Source organism: Natator depressus, chromosome 13, assembly GCF_965152275.1.
Source record: "Natator depressus isolate rNatDep1 chromosome 13, rNatDep2.hap1, whole genome shotgun sequence".
NCBI classification, from domain to species: domain Eukaryota; kingdom Metazoa; phylum Chordata; order Testudines; family Cheloniidae; genus Natator; species Natator depressus.
The window spans coordinates 6,118,548-6,144,221 of NC_134246.1; the positions used below are offsets into that span (position 1 = coordinate 6,118,548).

Below are 25,674 nucleotides of genomic sequence, written 5' to 3' on the forward strand. Positions count from 1 at the left end.
AAGAGCTGCATAGGGGTCTGGCTAGCTAGGGCTTGTCTACACGACCACGTAAGGCAATGCAACTTACGTCGTTCAGGGGTGTGAATGCCTGCCAACATAGCTTCCGCCTCTCGTTGAGGTGGAGTAATTAGGCCAACAGGAGAGCTCTCTCCCAGCGACATAGGGCGTCTTCACCAGACGTGCTACGTCGGTGCAGCTGCACCAATGTAGCGTGATAGTGAAGACAAACTCTTACACCCATTCCAGGCTAAGCTAGCTAGTATCTAGGCCCATTTATTTCAGGCAAGAGAGTAAATATTTTGAGACTTGTCACAGGCAGGCCGGAGGGTTATCTGTGCTGATTTCATGCCCTCTGGGAAGACGTGCTGGAAGGAGGAGTTTCGGATATTGGCAAGGACACACCAGGGTTGTGCCAAGAAAGTCTCAACAAGCATCTGGATTTGTCCCATCAGCCCCTGACCCTGCGCACAGAGTCCCTGAGCAGACGCTTGAGTGGATGCTGCTCTTTCCAGCGAAGTGTGTCTTTTACGGAGACGAATCCCGTCTCCCGACATTTCCAGTCTGCTTCTCTTGTAGTCGAGAACTCGACCGTGAATATCAATGTAAAATATTTATAGAGCCATCCTCAGATCCATAAAGGTTTCGTGGACTCACAGTAGCACTCTTTCTGCCCTTTACATAAACGTCTCTCCTTCACTTCTGCCAGCTGACATACAGGTGGGCAGCATAGTTAATACCTGCCGTGCATTGCAACTCAGTAGGTTTTATGTTGTTAGAAAGATAAAGCCAGATAGGCAGAATTTTTCATGAACCAATGGATGATCAGAGTGGTAGGGTCAGTCTCTTTTTCTGTAAGTTTCAGATCACAGATGAGAAGGAAACATCAGTTCTACTCTAAGATACAAGGCATATCATCCATTTATTTTGTCTTCACTGGGACCGGACACATGAAGTATGACTCAAACATTCAACCAAATTCAAAGCTGGACCGAGCATTTGTTATAAGTTTTAAACACTGCTGCCAGTTTCCTTGGATAGTCGCAGCCTCTGGAAGTCTGTCCCTCCTCACACTGTAAGATTCTGCCTCTTCCTCCAGGATACCCCCAATTTCTGGAGTTCTGCCCCTGGCAACAGGATCACACTGCAGTGTACTTTGAGTTCTTCTGCCAGCCCTAGTCTCTGGGGCCTGCATGACACCTCTAACAAAGTAAGGCCAACTGCTAAACAACATGCTGTAAACACCTGCCTTGCCAAATGTAACAGCACTGTACAGGAACACTGGCCACTGCTCAACTTCGGAGAGTTTAGAGATACAAGAATGCAGATGAAATTTCTCTCTCTCTCTTTCTCTCACTGCCTTGCTGTCTGTCTCTCCTGCACCTACCTTCGGGCACTTCGAAAAGTGGCCTTAGCAGTCCGATCCCTGTTCATTCTCCCCAAGCTACCCAGTATTTGCAAACCACGACACGAAGCTCAGATTGGTTGAAAGTAGGTGGGTGGGGTAGTTCCTGTGACAGGAAGTTGTGATATTGTCTCTGCCTGAATGTAATTGTCTCTCATTTTCTCACTTTAGACTCATTCCGCCTCTGAACCAGCTGGAACTCCTCAGGAACCTGAAGAGCAAATCGGGACTGACTTTCAGGTTAGCAACAGAGCTGGGAGAGCTCAGAAAACACCCAGCTGGCAAACCAATTTCCTTCCTTCCTTGCTTGCCTGGTATGTGCACAGCCCTGGATAATTCTGTGTACCTGGATGCTGCCATATAATGGGTTATATATGGTGCGTTGCCTCCCATCCCTCTCCCCAGGTGATGCTTGTAAATTCCTTTGCTAGACCCTTTCCTACATCATCTGCTATTAAACATTCCCTGGGTGTTCAGGTGACAACAGAAAGTAATATGTCACGAGGCTACCTGGCCAGTCTGAGCAAAGTGCTGAAGGGGGTTGGGGCTTTTTAAGACCTCTGGAGTTATCTCATGTTTCAGAAAAATTGTTAAAGCATCAGGAGCTTAACATGCCTGACTAAAGTCATGCCTGACTTTACAATTTGTATATTTAATCCCAGGATTGGGCATGGCTCCTGGCTTGTTTGTAAATGGCATCTGTGTTATGTTCCCCCAGGCCCTGTAGCGTGGCTACTCTCCTTCTGCTCAAGGGAATTTGGATGGGACTCTCTTCAGAGCTCATCAATACCACTTCTTTTAACTTCCTAAAATGGTCACTGCTGAGTAGAGCCAGGCCCAGGAGATCTGCATTTGTATGTCCACTAGAGTTTTAGGAAATTGGTCCCTGGATTTGCATCTGAACTTCCCCAGAGTGATCTGGTGTTCTGGCTCAGGCAAATCCCTACTCACTGGGGGACATGTGTCACTCCCTCTCTCCCAAGGACCAAGTGAGCTGCCTCTGCAGCATTCTCAATCCCTGCCAGCTTGGAGAATGGGAGATGGTGGCCAGCAATCAAATGCAGCTCTCCTAGGTGGAAATGCAAAGAACTGCCACTAGGCCACCAGGCCATTTTTCATCATTTTTTTTATTGGGAGAGAGAAGTTCTTGAATCGTATATGAACCCTGGGTGAGATTTTCAGCCTGGCCTTAACTTGGCCTCTGGTTTTGTGCCGGAAATTGTAGAGGTGCCATTTAGTTCACTTTGTCTTCTATGCCCTTGATTTACTGGGGCAATCAGGTATTTAGACATCTAAATGACATGCAGCAACTGCATACCCAAATTGCCAGAGTTTGAAAACATGGCTCGTGTCTCTCTCTCTCAATGAGCAGTTGCCAAAGATAATTTTTCATGTGGAGCCTTTAGCCGCAGCTGAGGCTCCTGCAGGAGCTGGAAAAAGAGTGGTGTGCACCTTCCAGTCGACCCCCCGCACACACACACACACACACACACAAAAAACCCAACAACAACAACAAAACTTCTGCACTACTGAGCCACTGCATGGGGCAGATGCATCGATGAAACAACATCTCCTAGAGTTAGTGTAACAGGCCCGCCTGAGCCAGGGCATCCCGCAGAGCAGACTTGCCTTAATTTTACAGAAAAATAAATTAACACAACTCAAAGTGGCCACCTGGATATTAAAGATCATAACATAAAACAACCAGCCCTTTGCTGAGCCAAGCAAAATGGTGTTAGAGCTAGGTCCCTGATAGGCCAGGTTTCTTAAGTTTAGGAGAGGGAGAGCCTGCTGTCACAGCTTCACCCAGAACTGGCCCTTGAAAGAAGCAGCCAATTCTTTTTATCTTGCTTGCTGAACCCTGATTGGCCTCTGCCTGCTCCCAGCCCTTCTAGCTGCAGGAGGACCAAGTCTCATTGGTTCCACCAGTAGCTGATCCTGGCAGATCTCTGTAGATCATTCCTGGTGGTCCAGACTCACTTTTAATCATTTCCAAAAGGACCACTTTGTAGAGAGGGGTGTGCAAAGGTTGGGCGGGGCCTCTGGTAGGGGGCAGCAAATGCCTGGTACACCTCATCACAGTCAGTTCTTTGCCTAAGAGCTGAAAGGAAAGTTTATGAAAGGTCTGTGAAAGTCCTGGGGAGTTGCTCAGAAACAAACTCAAATTTTCAAAGTAGCATGACCATTCGCTGTCCCTCGTTTGCTCATGCGAGTGGTGTAACCACGGGGCTCCATAGTAATCTGTGTGCACAAAGAGGTGGGTTTTGTGACTTTTTGACCCTGTACGTCTCGTGTGTCTCCTCCCAAGGTTGTGTGAGTCTGCGGCTATCTTCTCTCCAGTCCGGAAGCCCCAGGAGTAAGTGCTCCATGCCCTCCCTTGCATCCACCTCGCTTAGTTGTACTGTTTGGTACTGTCCTTTCGTTATGTTTGAACAGTGAATGCAGCTGCATCCTTCCCTCCTGACACCACTGATAATGTACTATTGCTTCTGTTTAAAGGAAAGAGCAGCAGCCTGAGCCATCACCCAGGTCTGTATCACTGCCAACATGCCATTCCCATGCTTTACATGTATGTGAGAGTGCGCGCGCCACGTACGCCTGTACCAACAAGGAGCTGAGTGCCATTAAAACCAGCATAGCAGGTTGTCGCGCTTGTTCTGAGCTGTGGGACATGTCACTGTGTGTCATACATATATGTAATGCTGGGCCTTAAATCAGATTTTCCTTCTTTGCAGTATACCTCGGCTATATTTTGTAGCTCTGTGGATAGTGTCTATGGGGGTTGTGCTGGCAGCAGATGAAGTTTGAGGTGTGTCAAATTTGCCCTCAGAAATGTTTTGTCACAGGCTGATGTCTTCTGAGATTTTGGCAGATGAGTGTCCAGAGTACATGGGAAAAGGGGACTGTTTTATGCCTCTCTTTCCTCTGCCTGTTTCCAGAATCTGGGAGCTGAAATAACAATGTAGACACAATTTTAACACTTCATGTTCTGTTCCCCTGCCACCGCACGTCCCATGACTGAGCCCAACCCTGGCTCTGCCTTTCTTTCAGTCCCTGTACCAAAAAACCAAAGCGAGTTCAGCCAGACGCTCTCAGAACTCTCCCAGGCCATGGGTTTAGGAGAAATGGAGCATTGCCTATGTCCACTGGCCCTCCATGCCATGCAATCGCTTTTTACGTCAACAGCTCCAAACACCTCCCAGCACTCCCCTCCTACCCCTTCTTGCCAAACCTGTTGTGCAATAACTGACTATACTCTTTGGACTCAATCACATAGTCTTTACGCACTAACTTCAGGTGGAGTTTTGCATGAATAAGGAAAGCTTCAAGATTTGGCCCAATATAATTAAAGAGCACAGGCATAATATTTTATGCCTGTTTCAAACCATCACTGCAAGATACAGAGGATGCCACTAGCATGATTGGCAGCAGGTACTGGAACTGAGGAATCCCCTAAAGTAGGGTACACCTCATGGGATCACAGATCTCCCTGCCTTAGAACTTGCTGAATAATGTATGTGACCAATGTTTTTGCATGCCAACGGTCAACTAGAGCTGCTGGAAAGTTTTAGCTTACACAGAATTTCCAGTGCAAAACGGGAGAGAGGGAAATGCTGATGACAATTTTTGAGGCAAATGTTCCTCATTTTCCATCCAGCTCAACCTAGTTAATTGCATGTCAGTATCCCATCGGTTAGTTGTTCTTGGCAGTAATTTCAGGTTGAATTTTGAACTGGATGTTTTTAACCCTCCACCCCACCCAACTTAGTTTATGACCTAAATATGTTAAGAAGGAAATACTGTTGGATCTAAACACTTCTTGCGGTTCCCTAACATTGTAAATATAACAAGACAGTTGTTAGTCTAAGGATGGCGTTCCTGTTTTGGATGTAAAGGGCTGCTGCACCTTTCAATCTCAGGGGCTAGAAACAAGTTAACTTTTCCCTGGCACAAAATCCAGTAAAGGATATTTAAGTAGATAAGGTGCCGGCTAAGAGGATTAAGTGCCCAGCTTTACTGTTGTTTCCACTTTATCTCCTTCCTGTCACTCATCTGAGCTTCTCTGTGCATGTAGGATCTCCAGAGTGCTCCATCCACAAGCTGCCAAATAAATCTAATCACCAACATCACGTTTTCACAAGTCAGACCTTATTTCCTCCTGCTCTGAGGCCTAACCTTGTGCAGTGAGAAGGAATGTAGCCTCCCGTCCTCCATTCCACTTCAGATATCATCAGCAAGGAAAACAACACAGCGAGTGGCCTTCCTGGAAGAGACCAAGCGTGAAATATTGGCCCCAGTACCATTGAGGCCAGTGGAGCCGGGATGTCATCCCAAGAATCTGGCTGATCTGGTATCCTGTCTCTGCCAGTGGCATATGTTGTATGCTTCAGAGGAAAAATTAAACTCCCCAGACTGCACCTACTTGTGCCATGCGGAAGAATCTCTGCTTGGTCTCGGCCAAGGTTCTGTTTAGACCCCGAAGTCTGAGGATTGATAGCCCTTTGTGACTTTATATTAGCCTGTGTAACTGTAACTGCGGATGCTGTCCTCAATCGTAGAAGCATTTTTCTTTTCATCTCACTAACATCCTGCAGCAGTAAGCGCCACAGGTTAATACACATGTTAAAATAATATTTTTTTAGTGGTTTTAATTTTTTCCCTTTTAATTGTATCCAGCGCCCTTTCGTTCTTACGTTGGGGGAGAGGGTAAATGGAAGTGGCATGATTGGCCTTTTCTTTCCTATTCATTATTTTCTATAACTTCCTCACTTGTCTCCTTTTCAAACTAAGTTTTCTTAGTCCTTATAATATTCCCCTCATGCTTCAAATCATTTTTGTTGCTCTTCTAGGAAAGTGGCTACACAGGAGTACTCAAAGCTGAGGGTGTGCTGTTTACTTTTATAATGGCATTAAAATATTTTCCATATTGTTCTCAATAGCCTCCTTAGCGCAGCCAAACCAATTTTCCCCCAATATTTTGCTAGCGCAATAATCCTTCCTTCCACCCCATTATTCTGACACTGCTGCAGAACTGATGAAGGCATTTTACAAAGATCAGCACATCTTCCCGTGTGAGGGTTGAGATTGCCAACATTCTCAGTGCCCATAAAGAAACTCTTTCTACTCAAATAGATGTCTGGACCCTTTAGGAACAGACCCCAATATGCTTACATTGAGTAGCGCTGGAAGGTCTCATAGAAGCCAGAGTATACTCTGGAAGACCATGCCCCTAATTTCACATGCAGTGCCCTTAAACCCACAGGGATTCAACTATTAATTTATTTATTATTTGTATTTTGGTTTAGGGGCTCCAATCATGCATCAGAGCCCACTATGCTCGGGGCTGTACAGAACTGACAGTCAATGCCCCTTTACACATAATGCAGTTACCCAATTTGGGGTTACCCTATTACTGTATAACACTTTAGTATTTTTTTTAATTACCAAGGGAGGTAGTTTATTTTGCCTTGGATTTGAATTAGGCATCGCAGCTTGGAGATGGGTTTCGTCTTTGCCATTTTTCTGTTATGTTTTACGCTCAAACTTGTCTGCATTCATCCCGTTACCAAGCACTGTGAAGTTGTATGCTGATCAGCTATTAAGAACCATAAGCTCATTTCTCTGTGACCCGCAGTGCAGGTTGTGATGGACACAAACCATGTTGGTATTTGGCTACATTTTTTTTAACTCCTCATAAAGTCTGCTCTGTTGCAAAGTGCTTTGGGTGCTGTCTGTCCATCTGCATCGCAATCGGCTTATGACAGGGGTGGGGGAGCAGAACTCTTCATGTCCTGATGGCTGACCTATACAGTGCAGCTAGCTATGATCACTCCCTCTAATAAAAGAACACACTTCTCTTGTGTCTCTCTCAAGGTGGAGATGAAAGTATGGCCGGCTGGCTGCCCTGTCTTTTAGCCTCAGGGGAAGCAGAAGGGAGGGGGTGTGACTTTTTTCACTACTCCTACTAAGCAAGGCTTACTATTCAGATAGGGTAATGGGATGTGATTATTCACGTACTAATCAGGCTGAAAATTCAGTGTGGCAGGTTGTCTTTGCTTATTTTGTCTTCTGACCAAAGTATTAAGGGGCACATGTATGGCTTAGCTAGGTCTGCGGAGATTTCTATGTGAAATACATGTCCGATGTTCTTTAAAAATGGTTTGTTGAACATCTGTAGGCATCTGTGATGAGATTTATGCCCTTCCTTTTGTATTTTTCAGGACAGGATCAGGCAAAATGAAAAAAAAAATCAGAGTGCAAAGAAACAGGAGAATTCTAGGGAACTGTAGAGTTAGAAGAAGCAGATTACATGCTACAGCATGAGTTAGGGTCACCTGAGATTGTGTAAATAAGCCTAGCAACCAGTTTAAAAGGTCATCTTCAAGTTGTAGATTGTGGTTCCCCGTCCCACTTCCTTTGAAATCAGAGGGAGTTTTACCATTAACTTAAATGGGTGCAGGATTGGGTCCCACTGGAATATATTTATTTTAAAAAATATATGTGTGTATATATCTATATATATTATATTATTATTAAAATGTTACTGTTATTAAAATGGTGTCAGATATTCATGCTGTGACTGTGTGTAATCTGGGAATAATCAGTTGCCATAATGGGGACTGATTATTTGAAAAGAAGGGACTGCTACTTTCTTTAGAGACTGAAAAGGAGATTAAGAAACCAAGTAACAAATGTGTCTCTCCAAATCTGTGCATGCTGAATATTCTCTGTCTATGATGTTATCTATAGAGCCCAGCTGTATGGCTGTCCAGGCCGCTAACCTGTCACTTGGGCTCTATGTGGGTGCAGGCTCTGTCTGCACTAAACTTGTTGCACAGGCCCTCGGAGTCCTAAAGAAAGAGAGGGTGGATTCCATTTGAACTTGCACTGGCTGCTACAGAGCAGAAAGAATTTTACATATTCCTTCTGTTACTAAACACGAGCCCTTCAGGTTGCCAAGTTCAAATTTAAGAAAACGTGGGGAAAGCCAAATAGAGTTCCCCCCCTTCTGAAATTTAAATATAACTGCAAAGTCGTCTAGTAATACTTGAGCACAGCTGTCTGAAGCATTTTCAGGTTATGTCAGTGGGCTATCCCATTACTTTTTTGTGAAGAGAAGGCAGCTTTGTGTCAGGGGAACCCTGTCTTGGTGAATGGCTAACAGTATGCGAGTCCCTGAGCACAGAAAAGAGGGTGACTCGGGTCAGATTCATGGGAACTTTATAGATTCATTAACAAGTCCATAACTGCTTCCCCCCCACGCACACTTTTTTAGATCCTGATTTGCAAGTGTTACAAAAAATGGATTTTGTGAATTTTGAAATGCCAAGTCCTTAACACGGGGGGATTTGCCACGTTCCATTGATGTGGGTTTTTAACACCTAATTTCACATAGCACTGTGGCAAGCAGAGAAGGAGCAAATCATTAATAACAAAATACTCGAAAGAAGAGAAATAAACCCTTTGAATGGCTTTGGAGGAAACTGTTTTTATCCTAGGACATTAACGTGGGCTCCACATGCTTGGGGAACTGAAAAATCAGCGATTAAATTTATTTATAAGAAATTAAGGAGGGACTACTTTTTTTCCAAGCAAGTGGTAGGATCTACCTGGTGGACTCATTTTGTTAGTACAGTCAACAGTTGGTGAAGTAATGCAACCAACTGAGTGCAGAAGGGGTCATTCCTAATAGTGGGTCATTCCTAAGTTACTACAGAGCAATTCCTTTCATGAATCTCACTGCAACAAATAAAACCCTTTTTTTTTCTTAAATGGTCAAATGTTAATATCCCATCACAAACGCAGCCATCAAAAAAGCCTGTCTTTTAGACCTAGAAACGATCATCAAAGTTTCCTGTTTGGCATTTGCTTCCGGGTCTAATCTTTACTCTCCCCTCATTTCCAGTAAAAGCAAACCATGCAGAGAGTCACTATGTGGATGCTGCTCAGGAAACTCTAGGTACCACGGGAAATGCGTCGCACGGAACTAATCTAAAGCTGCACGGCTCATTCTCTCTCTACCCTGCTACCACCCGTTCTGATCACTTCCCTGCTTAATAGAGGTACTAGATGAGTAAAAGAAATTTAAGAGCCTCCCCATGTCCTTCTCTGAAATCAGAGGCTCTCTCGTTTTCCAATAATACAGCACACAAGAATCAACAGAAGCTGGGGAAATGTGTAATGCTGACACTGGATATGGGCTAGCAAGCCAAAGACTGGTAGCAATGAAGGAGGCCAAGAACTGAGCTTAAACAATGATGAAAAATAGAACATTTTAAAAAAAAACCATTCATCATCTCTCTACCCCACCCTACGCTACAGGGAACCCTTGCATAGTTAATTGTATAGTATAAAGCAATACAAATTTAGTAACAGAAAAATCACCAGCTCTCCACCTCCGCTAAACATTGTTCCTTTGGCTCTCTGAATACCTATGAATGGGCCTTTCCTAATCTTGTGGCATTTGGAAGAATGGTTGCCTATCTAGCACCTCTACTACGCAGCTAGACAAGGACTAATCTTCAACCTATTGTAATCGACATAGGGGATATATTGTCTCTCCTATTGTGGGCATATCTCCTATTTGCATTAAAAGTGATCCTGCATATAGGTCGAGTGGGGAATAAATAGATAGACTTTAGAGTCTGATACAGTGTCTTTTATCAAGTTGACAACATGACTGCTAACCATCTTCAAAGACTTCTCCCAAACTTGTGTTCCTTGACACACTTGTCTGAGGATCATAAGGAATTTCCAGTGTCCTTTTTCTTTTCTTGACATATAAATATGTCCGTTATTCTCCTGCTCACATTAGATTCAACTGCTCCCCTCCCCAGCACTGAATTTACAGGCAGCCAACAAGCGCCTTGTGGTTGAATAATTAATCCCCAGCATTTGCATGCTTGGAATGGTGACAGTGAATTCCCATTTATTTCTTGCATTGAGTGCAGGATCACAAGCACAGGGGCAGCAGGGAGCTGAGTGATGCAGCATGATTGTGACATGGGATTTATGCATGCTCTTTTTGGAATCCATTTTAATCCTCAAGATCACGAGTCTTTGTCTCTTTGTTAGAAAGCAGCTAAAGTAGAGTTTTAAAGAAATCTCTCTGGTTTTGTCAATGAATTATTCCACCCTGTGTATTTTTTTCCTTGATTGCTATTGGTTTTTTTTAATATATATAAATATATATACCTGCCATGAATGGATAGCTTCTAGTTTATCTTGGAATATTTTTATATACCAGAAGTTCAGAATCAGAGGTAAATCCCATGTCTTAATGGGTGACAAAGAGGAAGGTTCACAGTAACCAGTTCTCCATAGTGAGATTCTTCTGTAGCTTAACTAATAGCCAGAATCTTCATATGGTCTCCCGTTGTATGTTCTGACTGTGCTATGGCCCCCTTGGAGTTTGTATTAGGAACGTCTGACTTCAATATCATTGGCGCATGGTTAGTTACATAGAGATTACTTACATAGCTCACAAAAAGTCTGCTTCAAATTAGAGCTGTCATTACTATATTTTTTCATTCAGAACATTTAAATTTTATCTTATCTTATCTTCCATGTTCCCATCTACCAGTGCAGACTTTTCTATCCTTGGAGGTGTATGCTTCTAGCTGGTGAAGGCTCCTCCCTCCTGCACATTGATGGTGCCAGCTGTTTAATTTTAAGGCTCTTTTTGGCACTTATGAATGATATTAATAACACTTCTTTCTTGCTTGTCATTACACAGTACACCTCCTGGAAAACTGGAAGCTCTGATCTTCACTTGTTTGTCTTCTGACATTGGTGTCAGTGGCCAAGTGAATTTGTATTACTTCCTAGGGATGGATATTTTCTTATATGCAAAGGCAGTATAAATCACTGTTCACCCTTGCTTTCTTTAGAAGAAATCTAACTCCTTCCTTCCCACTCGGCTTTTTCTTTTATTTTCCCCTTCTTGACTTCTGCTGGAGGAGGAAAGGAACCAATTCATTAACTAAGGATCCTTCCAAATCTATACAAGATCTCAAGAGGGAGTCTCTAAGCATTGGGGACTTAGAGCCATAAAGGAATCTTGGTCTTTGGTATAGCTAGATCTCTTTTATTATTTGCATCAATCATTGATGCCATATTTTGTTTTGTAGAAGGAGAAGACGTATTTGGAGTCTACCCAGACAGATTGGAGCAAGAAAGATGTTCTTACCAATCATAGGAGGAAATGAGGTGTGGACAAGGGGTGTTTGCAGAACAGTGGGGTAGCATGGGGTCAGGAATGGGGATGGTGGGATGCCTGAAATGGAATGTAGGATGTTTCTATACAGTAGTTTAGGTGATTCTGGTTGAGTAAAGAATAGGTGAGATTTGCTGATGTGCTCTGCAGGCTTAGCACCGTTCCAGCAATGCAAAACAGGCACAAAGCTGGCTTAATTGGCAAAGAGCAGATGGTGTCAGGACTTTCTAGAAGATTCTCAGTCATGCCATAGTGCGTTCTAGAATGTTCTCCCATAATACTAGTTCTGTCTGCTGAAAAAACACAGGGGACAAAAACTTTGCGCTAGAAACAGCTGAGGCGGAGAACAGCGCAAAAAGTCAGCAGTAATTTAAAAATACCTAACCACAGGGTGAAATAGGTTTCCTGCTTCACTACAGGAGCCAGATGCATTTCTGAGGTGTTTCTTCCCTGGCTTCCCTGCTCAGTCTGGTCTCAAGGGCTTAGGTAGCATTGTAGTGACTCTCAGTAGGATTTTAGCTCCTAAGTGCCTAAATCCCTTTTGGAAATTAGATCTAGGCTCCTAAATCAGTGAGGCCTTCTGGCACTGAGCGCAGCAATGCCCAAATACCTTCCAATATTTGGGCCTCGGGCACCAATGCAGCTTGAGCATTTTCCGTTATTTCAAACTCAGCGCGGAAGGTAGGAAGATAGTCACCCCAGTATGAGCACTGCGGCCCACTCAGGTTATAGCAGGGGAAATGGTGGTTTCCCACCACATTGTACTTGGAATTTTTACTCGGTGAGCCCTGCTTTCTCCTCTGTTCCATGGGCTATATTCACCCCTGCTCTAACTCTGTGGAAGCCAGTGGAGATACACCAGGCATGAATTTTTGTCCTCTTCTGAATTCTAAGCCAGCCACGGCAAGCATGGTGTACCCACATTTTCTTTCCTTGATCTTGTCAGCAGTTGGCTTCTACCCGTTATTCACACCAGAAACCTGGTGGTCAACAATGGCTATTATTTCAGTCTCAGCAGTTCTGCCTGTCTTTAACGAAGTGTTCTGACAGGCCATGAACTCGGCACACACTGTGGTTTGAACAACGGCCCCATTTCCAACAGAACATAATCTTCCTCTCTCTCTCTCTCCCTCTCCTGGATATACTGTTCAGTAGAACATATATTATTGCCAGCTGAGTTCGCATATAAATGACTATTTAGTCCAGGATGGTATTGGAGAGACAAGGCGGGCGAGCAATCTTTTATTGGACCAACTTCTCTCTCACCAAACAGAAGTTGGTCAAAGATACCACCTCACCCATCCTGTCTCTCTAATATCCTGGGACCAACATGGCTACAACAACACTGCATACTGGATGGTATTGATCAGTCTGGCTAGTATTTTGCTATATGCAGGCAAAAGGAGAAAGTGAAGCAGCTGGAAGAGTGTAATTTCAAATACATGACAAAAACTGTAGGTAGTCATTTTTATTAATCCAGAATTACTGTGAATGCAGGAAATCCTCAAAGAGTAAGGGAATGCAAAAACAGAACATCAGGAAATTGCTAAGACTATGAAACGAACCCACAAAAACCAGGAGATTTCCAACAAGAAGTTAAACCATCAATATCCATAAACACATTGTGTGTCTGTGTTATGTATGTACACAGAGGGTTAGTTCTTAACCACTTTTCTGGTGACTGCTGTAATCATCACATGCCAGATGGTCCCAATCCAAAGCCCAATGAAGTCAGTGGGAGTCTTTCCATTAACTTCACTGGAATTTGGATTGGGCCCCTAAGTGTGCTAGTCAAGTATGGACTTTCATTTATCGGCGTAGATATTTGCTAGGGACCTGCGTTAGAAAGTAAAAGCACATTTCAGTAACAGAGAAAAGGTAAATTATACGTTTCCACCCTTCACTGGATTCAGGTTAAATGCTGAGCAAATTCTCATTTAAGTCTGTGCAGTAATGCTGTAGGGTTCTTTTTTTAATAATAATAAAAAAATGGGTTTGAAACAAATATTAACCAAGAGTAGCTACCTCATTTTGATACAGGAACCAGCCAGACCATCTGATTCTATTATTATTTCCCATAGATTTTGGTACAGGTTACAAAACCTTGTGATTTGCTTTCTCCTCCCTTGCCCTTAGAACAGGCAGAATGAATGTCCCATTCTCCCTCAGTTCATGCAAGAGTCACAGTTACAAGCCTCCTTTCTTGCAGTTGTGTGTGTCAGGATAACCATTCCCTTCCCCCTTCCACTCAGCGCACATACTCTACAACCAAATAATGTCCATCTACCATCTGCGTGGTTGGCATCTAAGTATCACTTCTCTGACACACTGCACCTCTCCTTGCATGACGTTCTGGTTGGATGAGGACATGATCTTAGATTTGCTGAAAGCATTTGCTTTTCTTTTGCATTCTTCCCTCCCCAGCTCCGGCCGCCTCTCACCTGCATTTTCCACTGCAGGGCCTGTGTCTGCATGCGGATTGTAGTCAGCTTTTACACTGAAAAAATTGCATGGCAGAAGGAAAACCTTAATGGATTACCAATGTTGTCTTTATTGTTAATGTTTGTTTGTTTAATACAAAGGAATGTTGGAGGCATTCCAAATGTCGAGAATTTGAGTACTCAGGGATCAGACCTGAATGGATTTTAAATGTTCCTCAGATTCATGAGTGATATTTTTAATGAGTAAAATATTTCACCTTGTGATGTCCTAATATGAAATTCCTCTCTCTCATGATCTGTAGGAAATTCAGTGCTTTTTGATTTGCCATCCTTAGTTCATGGAAACTTTTGCAACATATTTACTTGGGAAATGGGATTGGAGCCACCAGAATAAGGGCCCAGTTTTATTCAGTGATGGATAATTAACCCAGGCAGGCTGCGAAGAGCTACAAAAGACTCTTTCAAAACAGGGCAACTGGGCAATAAAATGGCAGATGAAATTCAGTGCTGATAAATGCAAAGTAATGCACATTGGGAAACATAAAATGATGGGGTCTAAATTAGCTGTTACCATTCAAAAAAGAGATCTTGGAGTCATTGTGGATAGTTCTCTGAAAACATCCACTCAATTTGCAGTGGCAGTCAAAAAATCAAACAGAATGTTGGGAATCATTAAGAAAGGGATAGATAATAAGACAGAAAATATTCTGTTGCCTCTCTATAAATCCATGGTATGCCCACATCTTGAATACTGTATGCAGATGTGGTTGCCCCATCTCAAAAAAGATATCTTGGAATTGGAAAAGGTTCAGAAAAGGGCAACAAAAATTATAGGGGTATGGAACAGCTTCCATATGAGGAGAGATGAATAAGACTGGGACTTTTCAGCTTGGAAAAGAGGCAACTAAGGGGCGATATGATTGAGGTCTATAAAATCATGACTGGTGATTTTCCGTGGTGTGGAGAAAGTAAATAAGGAAGTGTTATTTACTCCTTCTCATAACACCAGAGCTAGAGGTCACCAAATGAAATTAATAGGCAGCAGGTTTAAAACAAACAAAAGGAAGTATTTTTTCACACAAAGTGCAGTCAACTTGTGGAACTCCTTGCCAGAGGATGTTGTGAAGGCCAAGACCAGGGGTCGGCAACCTTTGGCACTCGGCCCATCAGGGTAAAGCCTCTGGCAGGCCAGGCCAGTTTGTTTATCTGAAGCGTCCGCAGCCACGGAGCCCCGCAGCTCACACTGGCTGTGGTTCGCCGTTCCCGGCCAATGGGAGCTGTGGGAAGCAGTGGCTAGCACGTCCCTTGGCCCACATTGCTTCCTGCAGCTCCCATTGGCCAGGAATGGCGATCCGCGGCCAGTGGGAGCTGCGGGGCTCCATGCCTGCGGACGCTCCAGATAAACAAACTGGCCCGGCCTGCCAGCAGCTTTACCCTGATGGGCCAGGTGCCAAAGGTTGCCGGCCCCTGGCCAAGGCTATAACAGGGTTCAAAAAAGAACTGGATAAGTTCATGGAGGATAGGTCCATCAATGGCTATTAGCCAGGATGGTCAGGGATGGGGTCCCTAGCCTCTGTTTGCCAGAAGCTGGGAACGGGCGACAGAGGATGGATCACTTGATGATTCCCTGTTCTGTTCATTCCCTTTGGGGCACCTGGCATTGGCCACTGTTGGAAGACAGGATACTGGGCTAGATGGGCCTTTGATCTGACCCAGTATTGCTGTTCTTATGGATAAACAATCTTTACATGCTGAGCATGCACAATTCTCAAGCAAACTAATTCGGGCATGCAGCAGCACCTCTCAGGATGAAGCGCTAAGAGATAGGGTTGAAGTCTGGATTTTAGCTTTCGGCAGACTTCGTCAGATAAAACATTTAAACAGACCTTGTAGAATAAAGAAATTCGAACTGTACATGCAACACAAATGAGCCTTCCAAATGAATAGGCTCCAAGAACACCCTTCATTTAGGACCAGCTTTAAAAAGTAGCCTTATCTGTGCTTCTAATTTATGGCACTTGTGTTTTGCTCTTAGAATTAGAGTTATAGTTAAGTTATGGATCCGTCTGTACTATGAGGTTTCACAATATAAAGTGACTGTATAAAAATAGCACAAGGGATCAGCCCCCCGCGTGTCTGGTTCCTTTAATGACAAAACCAAATGCTCACTCCTGGCAGCGTAGCGCAGCGCAGCCGATAAAGCTGTCTCGCATATCCACAGCTATATTGTAACTGCAGAATCTTTATTATGAATGATGAAATAAGAGGCAGCTTAATTTTTAGATCTGAGATGGTGGCACTGACAGCTAAAAAAAATAAATCTTTGCTACTTTAACTAAGCAAGTTTGACCTAGAAGTCATTCAGATAGGATAGGTTCCCACAATACCCTTCTCTCTGATTCACTTTTCTAAGCATAATCAGCTACTTGATTCAGTCAGTTCATGTGCACCTCTGTTGCTGAATTTGTAAGATGTTCCAATGCAGAATGTTAACTGTTATTGTGGTAGAAACCACTTCAAAATTACATCTGAACTTTACTTATTTACATTCATATAAAATATTGGATAAACGAGGAAGTGCTTTGTAGTAGTTATCTATTCTCAATAAATATCTTCTGTTAATAATCAGTTCATATTTGGTAAATATTAGGTCTATGCAAAACTAAAAATATTTTCAGTTTTGTTCCTGGGAATGTTGCAATTATCAATTTTTGCCCCTTTCATAAAGTTTCACAAAATCATTTTTTCCAAGTTTCATGTGAAAATTCATCATCTTCATTTGAAATTTCAGAATTCAGAAATTTGAAAATAGAGAGGTTTGGCTCCACAATAAGACTGTTTATCAATGGGAATCATCTTTACTTCAAAAACAGGATGGTCTTCAAGCAAAAAACAGAATATTTTGCAATAAAATTGGATCATTTAAAAGAAATTGTAATTAAATGCAAACGTCTCAGATTTTGAAGTGTTCCAATTTTGCTGCAAATATTTGAGCAGCCCTAGTAAATATGCAAGCGCTTTTTAACCTCAAATCCTTATTAGGATTTTAATTCACAACTGTGTAGTTAACATTCATTACACGTATAGAAAAAAGATTTTTATTTTAACCTGAAGATAGAAAATGGGTTGAGAACTTTTTCAGTCGGTAGAAAGATGGTGGGAGCGGTAGGGGAAAAGGGACAGGTGACTGGCCTGAAAAGACATAAATAGCTTTTTAATTTTACTTTGAAACATTTTTGGTAAACTTTTGTTAATATTTTCTTATTGAAAAAGGATTTTTGAGGGAAACTGTGGAAAAAAGCATCATAACTCTTGATAGGAACCAATAAATTATTTAAGGAATCATCAGCATCATTGTTTCATGCCATTCTGTTCAACAAGCCCTCTAATAATAGGAGGGGTTTCTGTTTAAACTTCCATTATTTTTTCCCAATTAACGACCCCTCACATTTCATTCATGATGATGGAAACCATTCTGAAATGCTCTAAAAAAATGAAAACTGGACACATCTCACTGCTGCTTTGTAATGCCGTGGCTTTCTAAGGACTGAAGGGGAAGGGACGTTCGGTTTCCAGAGTGACTCCCCCTGCTGTCTCCTTTTTGTCTTTGTTTCAATTTGTTTCCATGAATAGTCAGAAGGTCAGCTTGAAAGACCGTGTCTTCTCCAGTCCCCGAGGTTCTGGAACTAAAGGGAAAAGCTCTCCACAGGCTCAGAGCCTCCGGAGATCCCCCAGCGCTGATCAGAGCATTGAAGATAGCCCGAGCAAGGTGCCCAAAAGCTGGAGCTTCGGAGACCGGAGCCGAGCCCGGCAAGCATTCCGGATCAAGGGAGCTGCGTCTCGACAGAACTCTGAAGGTGAGAGCTTCTGAGGGCAGCCATTTTGCCTTGTCACCATGGACTGCCATCCTGTTGGTTTCCTCCCAAGCTAAGTGGGGTCAGGCCGGGTCAGCGCTTGGATGGAAGATCTGCATGGTGCTATCACAACAGGAATTTTGCTTGCAGGAGTGAATGCTGCAGATAGTCAGTAAGGACATCTCCATTGCTTGGTACAGTATAAGGCAATCAGCTTCACATAGGAAATATTGGGGGTTTGATCCTTAAATTATTTACCTTCTGATTTACATATTTAGGCTTCTCAGACTAATTTGATCAAGAATTGTCTTTGGATATTCTGTGCATATCTCTTTGTCTCCAACCATCTATGTGCCACCACAGAGGGGATCAGATACCGATTACCCAGTAGCAGGGGAAGTTGGAGAATCTATACCCAGTGATTCTTACTCATTCTATGCCTTAAAGATTTTAATAATAGGCAGTTCATTTAAACAGGATCCTTCCTGGCCCAGCTGGTTTGGAGGAGGAGAAGGGGATTTGAACCGTCTAGACTTACTGAACTGTTTCATTCTCTCCCTTATTAGCACATAAGGTATGGTTTTATTTACATGAGGATGCTGGGGTGGAAGCAGAAAGAAGAGAGCTTCATTCAGTTATATGATGCCCTTAAAGACAGATAGGGACTAAAACTAGTGGTATCAGATGTCATCTTAGCCTAGCTCAGAGGGAGAGAAAGCTTTTGTTAAGATGCAAAGGTAACATGCCATTTATGTCTTCCATGTGCTCTCTTCTGGGAGTCTGACGCTCCCATTCCTCCTGCTGCAATGACTCTCTAATTAGCTGTGAATTCTCTTTTTCTTTCTTTTTTTTAAACCCAGAAGCAAGTCTCCCTGGAGAAGACATTCCGGATGATAACAAAAGCTGCAACTGCGAGTTTGTGACGGAAGATTTAACGCCAGGACTTAAAGTCAGCATCAGGGCAGTGTGGTAAGAAAGGAAAAGGAGGAGGGGGATGAAGGAAGATGGAGAGACCTCCTTACATGGTGAAATGTTAAAGGAAAATAAATAATAAGGGTATTTGTAAACCAAGCAGCATTGAATAACGCACATATCCCATCGCTGCTGGCTAGATCCCCCCCAGGTGCTCTGTTTTCCTTTGTATAAAGCTAAGCAGGGAAAAACAGTTTTTGCTTGGAGGAGGAGTAAAGGGAGAAATGGGAAAATGCTCTAAAAGTAAAGGAGGACTTGTGGCACCTTAGAGACTAACCAATTTATTTGAGCATAAGCTTTTGTGAGCTACAGCTCACTTCATCGGATGCATACATCCAAACCATATCGCTCACTTCGTGGTTAAATGCTGACATTTACAAAACCAGATGGAGAGAAGACACACAAGGCTGACGGACCCGAAGGATACTGGGGCTAGGATGTCCTTTTTTTTTGCTGCCAGAAGTATTGACATAAAATCCCTACCTAAATCCCCACTTCTTCCCCACTCACATTGGTGGGTCCAGCTGGCCTGCCCCTCTCTACAAGCCACACACTTTGGATTTGGATCCAAGACTGAACGTCCCAAAAATCTGGCAGTGTCTAGCACTGGTATTCCTGCTCCGTACAGAGCTGGAGGATTCAGATGCAGCTCTGGATCCAGAGCCAAACTTAGTGTTTGGGGCATGGGTGCTAGAACCGGTGTTCATCTCCACTCCTCTCCTGTGTTGTTCAGTCAAGATTCCTGTCCAGTGACCTAAGCCCTAGCAAATAGAATTGCCACCTAGAGGATCCAGGTCTTATTCTTAGACCCAGCCTCCTCCTGTTGGAAGGCCTGTGGGAGTAGCTTTAGGCCAGCGCCTTGGGGGCACCTCAAGAGTGGCAAGGCTAAAGAAGTGAAAACATTGGAATTCACCCACCATATTGCAAATGGGCCACTGTAACAAATCCATAGGTGCACAGATAGAGACATACGAGTCATCATCTACAACACACACATGCCGATCTGGGGAGGGGACGCAGGCCCCTGGGCGTCAAAACCATGGACTCCTCTGACTCGCCCTAAATGATCATCTCTATTAGCTATAGTATTAACAATATTAAGATGTATAGCCTCTAGTCCTCTGGCACCTAGAGATCAGTGGGGCGTGCATGCACACTCAGACAAGATCACCCAGTATAATACATGCCCTCCAGCTCAGGAAGTTTTTTCTGAGCCACAGGAAACCACTGGAGCTCATGTCCTAACCATCTGGCACCCTTTGTCACTGAATCACGTCATTACGGGAGGCTTCCATCAGAGGCTGAGGAAAGCAGTCCTGGTCAGCAGGGGATAGCCATTCCCTTCCTTTCCCAGAGGCCCCTGCTACTCCCACCCCACCCAGGCCCACGTTGCTCCATTATTTTCAGCCATTTATTGATAGAAACCTAGTAGCTGTCTGTCCCACTCCTCTCCATTGTCTTAAAGGAGGAGCCATTTTCCCTAAGAATTTTCTGGGAGGGTCTGAAAAATCAGTCTTTTCTCAGAAAATGGCTAAACGGAAGCAGAGAAAGAGAAGCACAGGGCTTGTTGTTAGGAGAGGAATGTCCCGTGGCTAAGGGGTGGCCTGTTATTCTTATTCTGCTCCTAGCTGAGATCCAGACAGTATTCAGATAATGGGAACCCCCACCTAACATGCACCATCCAAATACCAAGGGCTTTGCCCTTCTGTACTGCTTGGATTAGGGGTGGGCCCATTGCTTTGTTGGGGAGTTGTGCTTCAATCCTCAGGGAGGCAGGGATTTATAGATGCCGTTTCCGCCCCCTCAGTAAATGCGTTGCTGCCCAGCATGCGGATCAAAGCAGGAAAAAATACACACCCACCAGAGAATATTTTCCAACGATTAACTTTTTTTTTGCTGGATCTGTGCTTCCTGCTGGCATCAGCGTGAAATGCACAAGGAGGATGTTAAAGAGCCTAAGAAAATGCTGCCCTTTCCCCATCCTAGATGCCTTAAAGCACAGATAGCAATTACAGCTTTGAGGTATTGGGGATTGCCGTTTGCACACCTCTGGGCCGGGGGATGGGGGTTGTTGACTGCCACTACCCTCCCCAGGGCTTCTGCCAAGGGGAGCAGCTTTGAATTGCTGTGGGACTCCACAGAAGGCAACCTAGGAGAGGCACTGAATCAGCACCTTCAAACCCTACCCCCTGGTCAGCTGGGTTGGTCCAGTCTGCCCCCAAGATCTCCAGTGGGGCAAGCTGGGGGTTGTGGATGCTGTGCATTACTGAGGCTCCTCCCCTACCTGGAAGACTTTCCACCAAGCTGGCTAGTGAGACCAGTAGCCCCGAAAGCATACGGAGCCCTACATTTTGAACCTTGGTTCTCTCTGCTTTATCTAAAATAGCCTCAGATGGTGTTAGCTTTTCAAATGTCTTGTTCCACTCTGGTTCCCAGGTCGCTCTCTGCAGCATGGGCATTCCTATCACTCTACAGTACATGGCTCCAGCATGAGGAATCGCATTTTTTCCTTTCTCTCTCCCCTAGCATCATGAAATTTCTTGTTTCCAAACGGAAGTTCAAGGAGAGCCTTCGGCCTTACGATGTGATGGATGTCATCGAGCAGTATTCAGCCGGTCACTTGGATATGCTCTCCCGGATTAAAAATCTCCAGTCCAGGCAAGAGACTCCACTGTTGGTTGTGATTGCACCCCAGGGGTGGGTGGTAGGAGTGGGAGGGTCAAGATAAAGTCCCTTTTTTTTTAAACACCCACATCTTATTTTTCTTTCTAAGAAAAAGCCTAATGGAAAACAATGGATTTCTGAATAACTCCTGGTTGTGAGTTGGCCACAAGGGGTGAATTTTTGGCACGGAGTGGCTGGAGGGCAGATTAGTTTTACAGTGCCCATTATTTCCATTGGGAATAAGGGCAAGTAAGTGTCCAGTCTAGGGGAGGGAGCTGGGCATTCTGGGTAAGGGTGCTAGACAGGCTCCGGAAACAGCCTCAGGCTCTGTTATGAAACAGAAGCAAAGCCGGTTCCATCTTTTTGTGCCCATAAAGCCGTGTTACCTCCCATGCCATGGCACCACCAGAGAATCCTTACTGAAGGATCCTTCTCTTCCCTCCACCCCATCCCACTCCACACACACAAGTTGGTTGTTCACATTTCACCCTCCCACAGAGAGTATGTTAAGAGCCTCCCTTCCCTGTGGTGCAGCATGTGGTCAAAGAGCAGAGCAGGGTGTATGTAAATCTTTCAGAAACATTTTGGGACATATGTCTCAGTGCTTTGCTGTTGGATACTTACGATTTGATATCGCCATTCAGGGGCTGGGTGGCATATCGGATGTCCTTACCAGCAGCGAAATAAAATAAAGGAGCTACTTTGAAAGTACCATTTTTGGCCCTCTTGTTAAGAATAAAGGAGCTATTAGAAAAATGGCCCCAGTATGAGAGACTTTTGTAAATATTTGACATCTTTTGTCCTAGGAAGTGGGAGGAGTCTGACTTCTGTTTGGATTGGGTGGGAATGGGGGAAGAATATCTTAAAAATATGGGAGTTTCACCTATCAGCCCGGCTGGGTAGCCTGAGTGGAACAGGAACTAAACTACATCGGCTGTATAACTGTCCGTGGGTAGTGAGTTGGTTTTATAGGCGAGGGAGTGCATAAAGGGGATTTAACACAGGACAGGATCGAGCTCCTTGTGTTTAAACAGTATGGAAGAGGAAGCATTAGGAAGAGTATAAAAAGAGGGAGAGAGAGAGAGAGAGATACTTTAAACTCCACCCTTCCTTTCCAACGCCCAAATTATTTTACCTCAGAAAAAGTTTGAATTCAAACCTATGAGTCGTGGATGAGAGAAAAGCCATTGACGGTAAGAACAGTACCCTCTCTCCTTACAAATAACCCTCAATCGTGTCAATTAAGAAAATCTGCCCTTTGCGGCCTACAACATGTAGATACATGTAACTCAAGGCATGTCTTTGCACCATAAATTACTTTCAGTCAAAGTGAATGTTACTTATATGCCTAACTCACTGCTTGTGCCTGTGTGTCAGGCAGAGGCAACCAAGTAATGTCATATAAATATTTGCCTCTGCAAACTTGTAGATGCAAAATGGGTGCTCAAGTGGACACGACTCTCCAGCCTAAAAGGGTCTTTCTCCAAGCCCCATTGAAGCCAATGGAAATTTTTCCATTGACTTCACAAAGAGTTAGAATGGGTCCTTTGCACAGATAAGGCATATGACAGGAAACAGTGAACATTGTCTTTGGCTCTTTAATTTCAAAATCTAAATGATGGAGCCACGATTGGAGATAAATCAATGTCTGTTACCTCATATTCTCCATAAAAGTACTTGTGTTTCCAGAATACTGTGAATTACCTATATTCCCAGTTAATTCTGGATTTGTCATGTCATTGTGAGAGTCGTTCAAAGAGCAGGACTGAGCTTTCTATCACAAACCCACTGTGTCAAGCAAAGCGCTTAAGCCCAGGGTTAGCTGTAAGAGTATGAAATCACTTGAGTAAAATCTCTCCTTTTGAGATTTCCAGCTGAGGTGTGCACAGTAGTCTATCTAGGTTAGGGAAGATCTACATGGGCACCCGTACTTTTTGGGGTCTTCAGCTGAACCTTGTCCCCGGTAAGGTTCTCCAGTCCTGCCTGCATTTTTCTTGTTCTGAGATTATGTGTTCCAAAGAGAAAGTTGTTTGGCTGGTTGATTTTTGGGTGGAACCGGGAGTGGCTGTTCTGAAAGAGAAGGCCAAATGCTCCTCTCGGATCCATCCGTGCAGTGGAATGCAGTGGGATGCAGTAATCACTGGGGTAGGTTGTGACGTAGACTATACTTCCTTCTATCCTGGGAAGGAAGGAAGGAGTAAAACTATCTCCTAGAGCCCCAGGTAGGCTACCTAGACCTTCATCTCATGCACGCAGGACATTGTTCTCTCACTTACTCCCCCGTCCCCAGAACAGGTTGGTGGAGAATGAGCAGGGTATGGAGGGGGAAGAGGACAAGACTTGGGTGCACCCCACAACATGCTGATCAGCACAGTGGAGCTGGTACAGAGGGGAGGGAAGTGGGGCAATGCAATTTGCTGCTGGTGTAGAGCAATGATAGATTAATACCCCCTGCAGCAATGAAGGACCAAGGCAATATGTTCTCTCTCTGAGAGAGAGAGAGAGTTTGTGATGATCAGCTTTTGTGATGATCTTTAATGTTAGCTCTCTGTGGCCAGTGTTTTGTTGGGTTAAAGCTTTATTCAGGCAAATTTGTGGGGGTGTTTACATGCACTTTTCTCTTTAATCATTCATAACTCTCTGTCACTGCTCTTGTGACATGTCTGTAATTGGTTCTTTTTGGTATTTTGTCCCTGGCTTACATCCCTTTCCAACATCTTTCCAACCATGGATGCATTTCATTCACTGAGTGTACAATTCCACAGTGTACCTCATTTACACCTTGCTGAGGATGTTTTGTCTATCAGTGTAATAGAAATGAGAATATATATTGTCTTATATCTGACATTTCCAATGGGACATTGCCACATATATGCAAATATATTCCAGTGTGTACAGTATGTTGCCTATTATATGCAGAGTGACTCCCATTTTAAGCAGCAGTGACGTTCTTTTGATGCCCAGTTCCGTGAATCTTATGTTTGGCCAGATAAGATTTGGCATTAACCATGAACGATCAGGCAATATAATGCTGCATTCTGTTTCAAGCGGAATATATTTTCCAATTTTCTCTCTCTCTCTCTCTCTCTGTCTTTTATTTTTAATTTTTTTAGTTGTTCTTTATGTTTCTGCAACTTTCCGACCAAGTTCTTTCTACGTGTTGCTTCATTATGCATTTTGCTGGTGTCTTTTTTCTTATTTACTTTGCCAGGATAGATATGATTGTGGGTCCCCCGCCCCCTTCAACTCCCCGGCATAAGAAGTATTCAACCAAAGGACCCATGCTCTCTTCCAAAGAGTCACCCCAATACTCGCCTAGGTTAGGATTCACCAAAATGCCGCTTTCTCTGGATTTTTCATTTGCTTAATGTCAAACCCCTTTCATGCCAGGTATATGACGGCATGCATCACTTAATAAGGCAGCTCGCTGACACATATACCTCAAAATCGCTTGGATTTACTTTTGGCGATGGCTTTTCACACTAAGGCAAGTCTAAGGCAAAAAAATTATACAACCATTGATTTCTCCTGTGAGCATAATTCAGTCATCCTCAACTAGTTGTTTGGGATGGCAAAATCATCATTTGTTATGATATTGCAGCCAATATAAAAGACTACAAAAATATCTTCAAGAGCAACAAGATTTGTTATTTTCATTTAGAAGAAGAGGTAAGATTAACTAAAGAATGGAAAACTTCTCACTCTGTGTGTGTAGACAAGCAGGTGCAAATATATGCTTGCATCTACCCACCTATATTCATTGAAATGAACATATTCCTTGTTTTTTTTCCAGTGGGCAACATTCGAATCAAACGTGTTTCATATTTATAGGGAAGGAAATGAATAAATGCACAGAACCCTTTTCACCCCTGGTCCAACTCTATTGACCAGAGTAAATGTATAGCATCACTAAAAATGTCACATACGCTGGGTCGAGTGTTCAAAAGAATCCTTAATTTTGTGTGCAGAAATAAATTCTCTGTCAAATCCTTGCCTCATTTAAATCAATGGGAATTTTACCATTGACATTGCTGTGGATTCACTCTGGGTAAAATATTCAGAAGCACCAAGTTATTTTGAAAATTTTACTCCATGTCTTATTAGTGAAATAAACAACAGTGTGTT

At 43.5% G+C, this 25,674-nt stretch overlaps 1 protein-coding gene across 15 annotated transcripts in view; it reads left to right on the forward strand.

Moving 5' to 3' along the window:
* The window catches only part of KCNQ2 (potassium voltage-gated channel subfamily Q member 2), a 121,427-nt gene that overhangs the window by 75,397 nt on the left and 20,356 nt on the right, over positions 1-25,674 (forward strand). For 2 of the 15 annotated variants that reach the window (XM_074969508.1, XM_074969510.1), the window contains 8 exons: positions 1,574-1,642; positions 3,711-3,758; positions 3,902-3,931; positions 9,309-9,362; positions 17,693-17,916; positions 18,774-18,882; positions 21,412-21,543; positions 24,761-24,868. In XM_074969508.1, coding sequence (XP_074825609.1) covers positions 1,574-1,642; positions 3,711-3,758; positions 3,902-3,931; positions 9,309-9,362; positions 17,693-17,916; positions 18,774-18,882; positions 21,412-21,543; positions 24,761-24,868 — 774 coding nt within the window. The remainder of the gene's footprint in view (positions 1-1,573; positions 1,643-3,710; positions 3,759-3,901; positions 3,932-9,308; positions 9,363-17,692; positions 17,917-18,773; positions 18,883-21,411; positions 21,544-24,760; positions 24,869-25,674) is intronic. The other 13 variants (XM_074969511.1, XM_074969513.1, XM_074969514.1 and 10 more) reach the window with 9 other exon arrangements.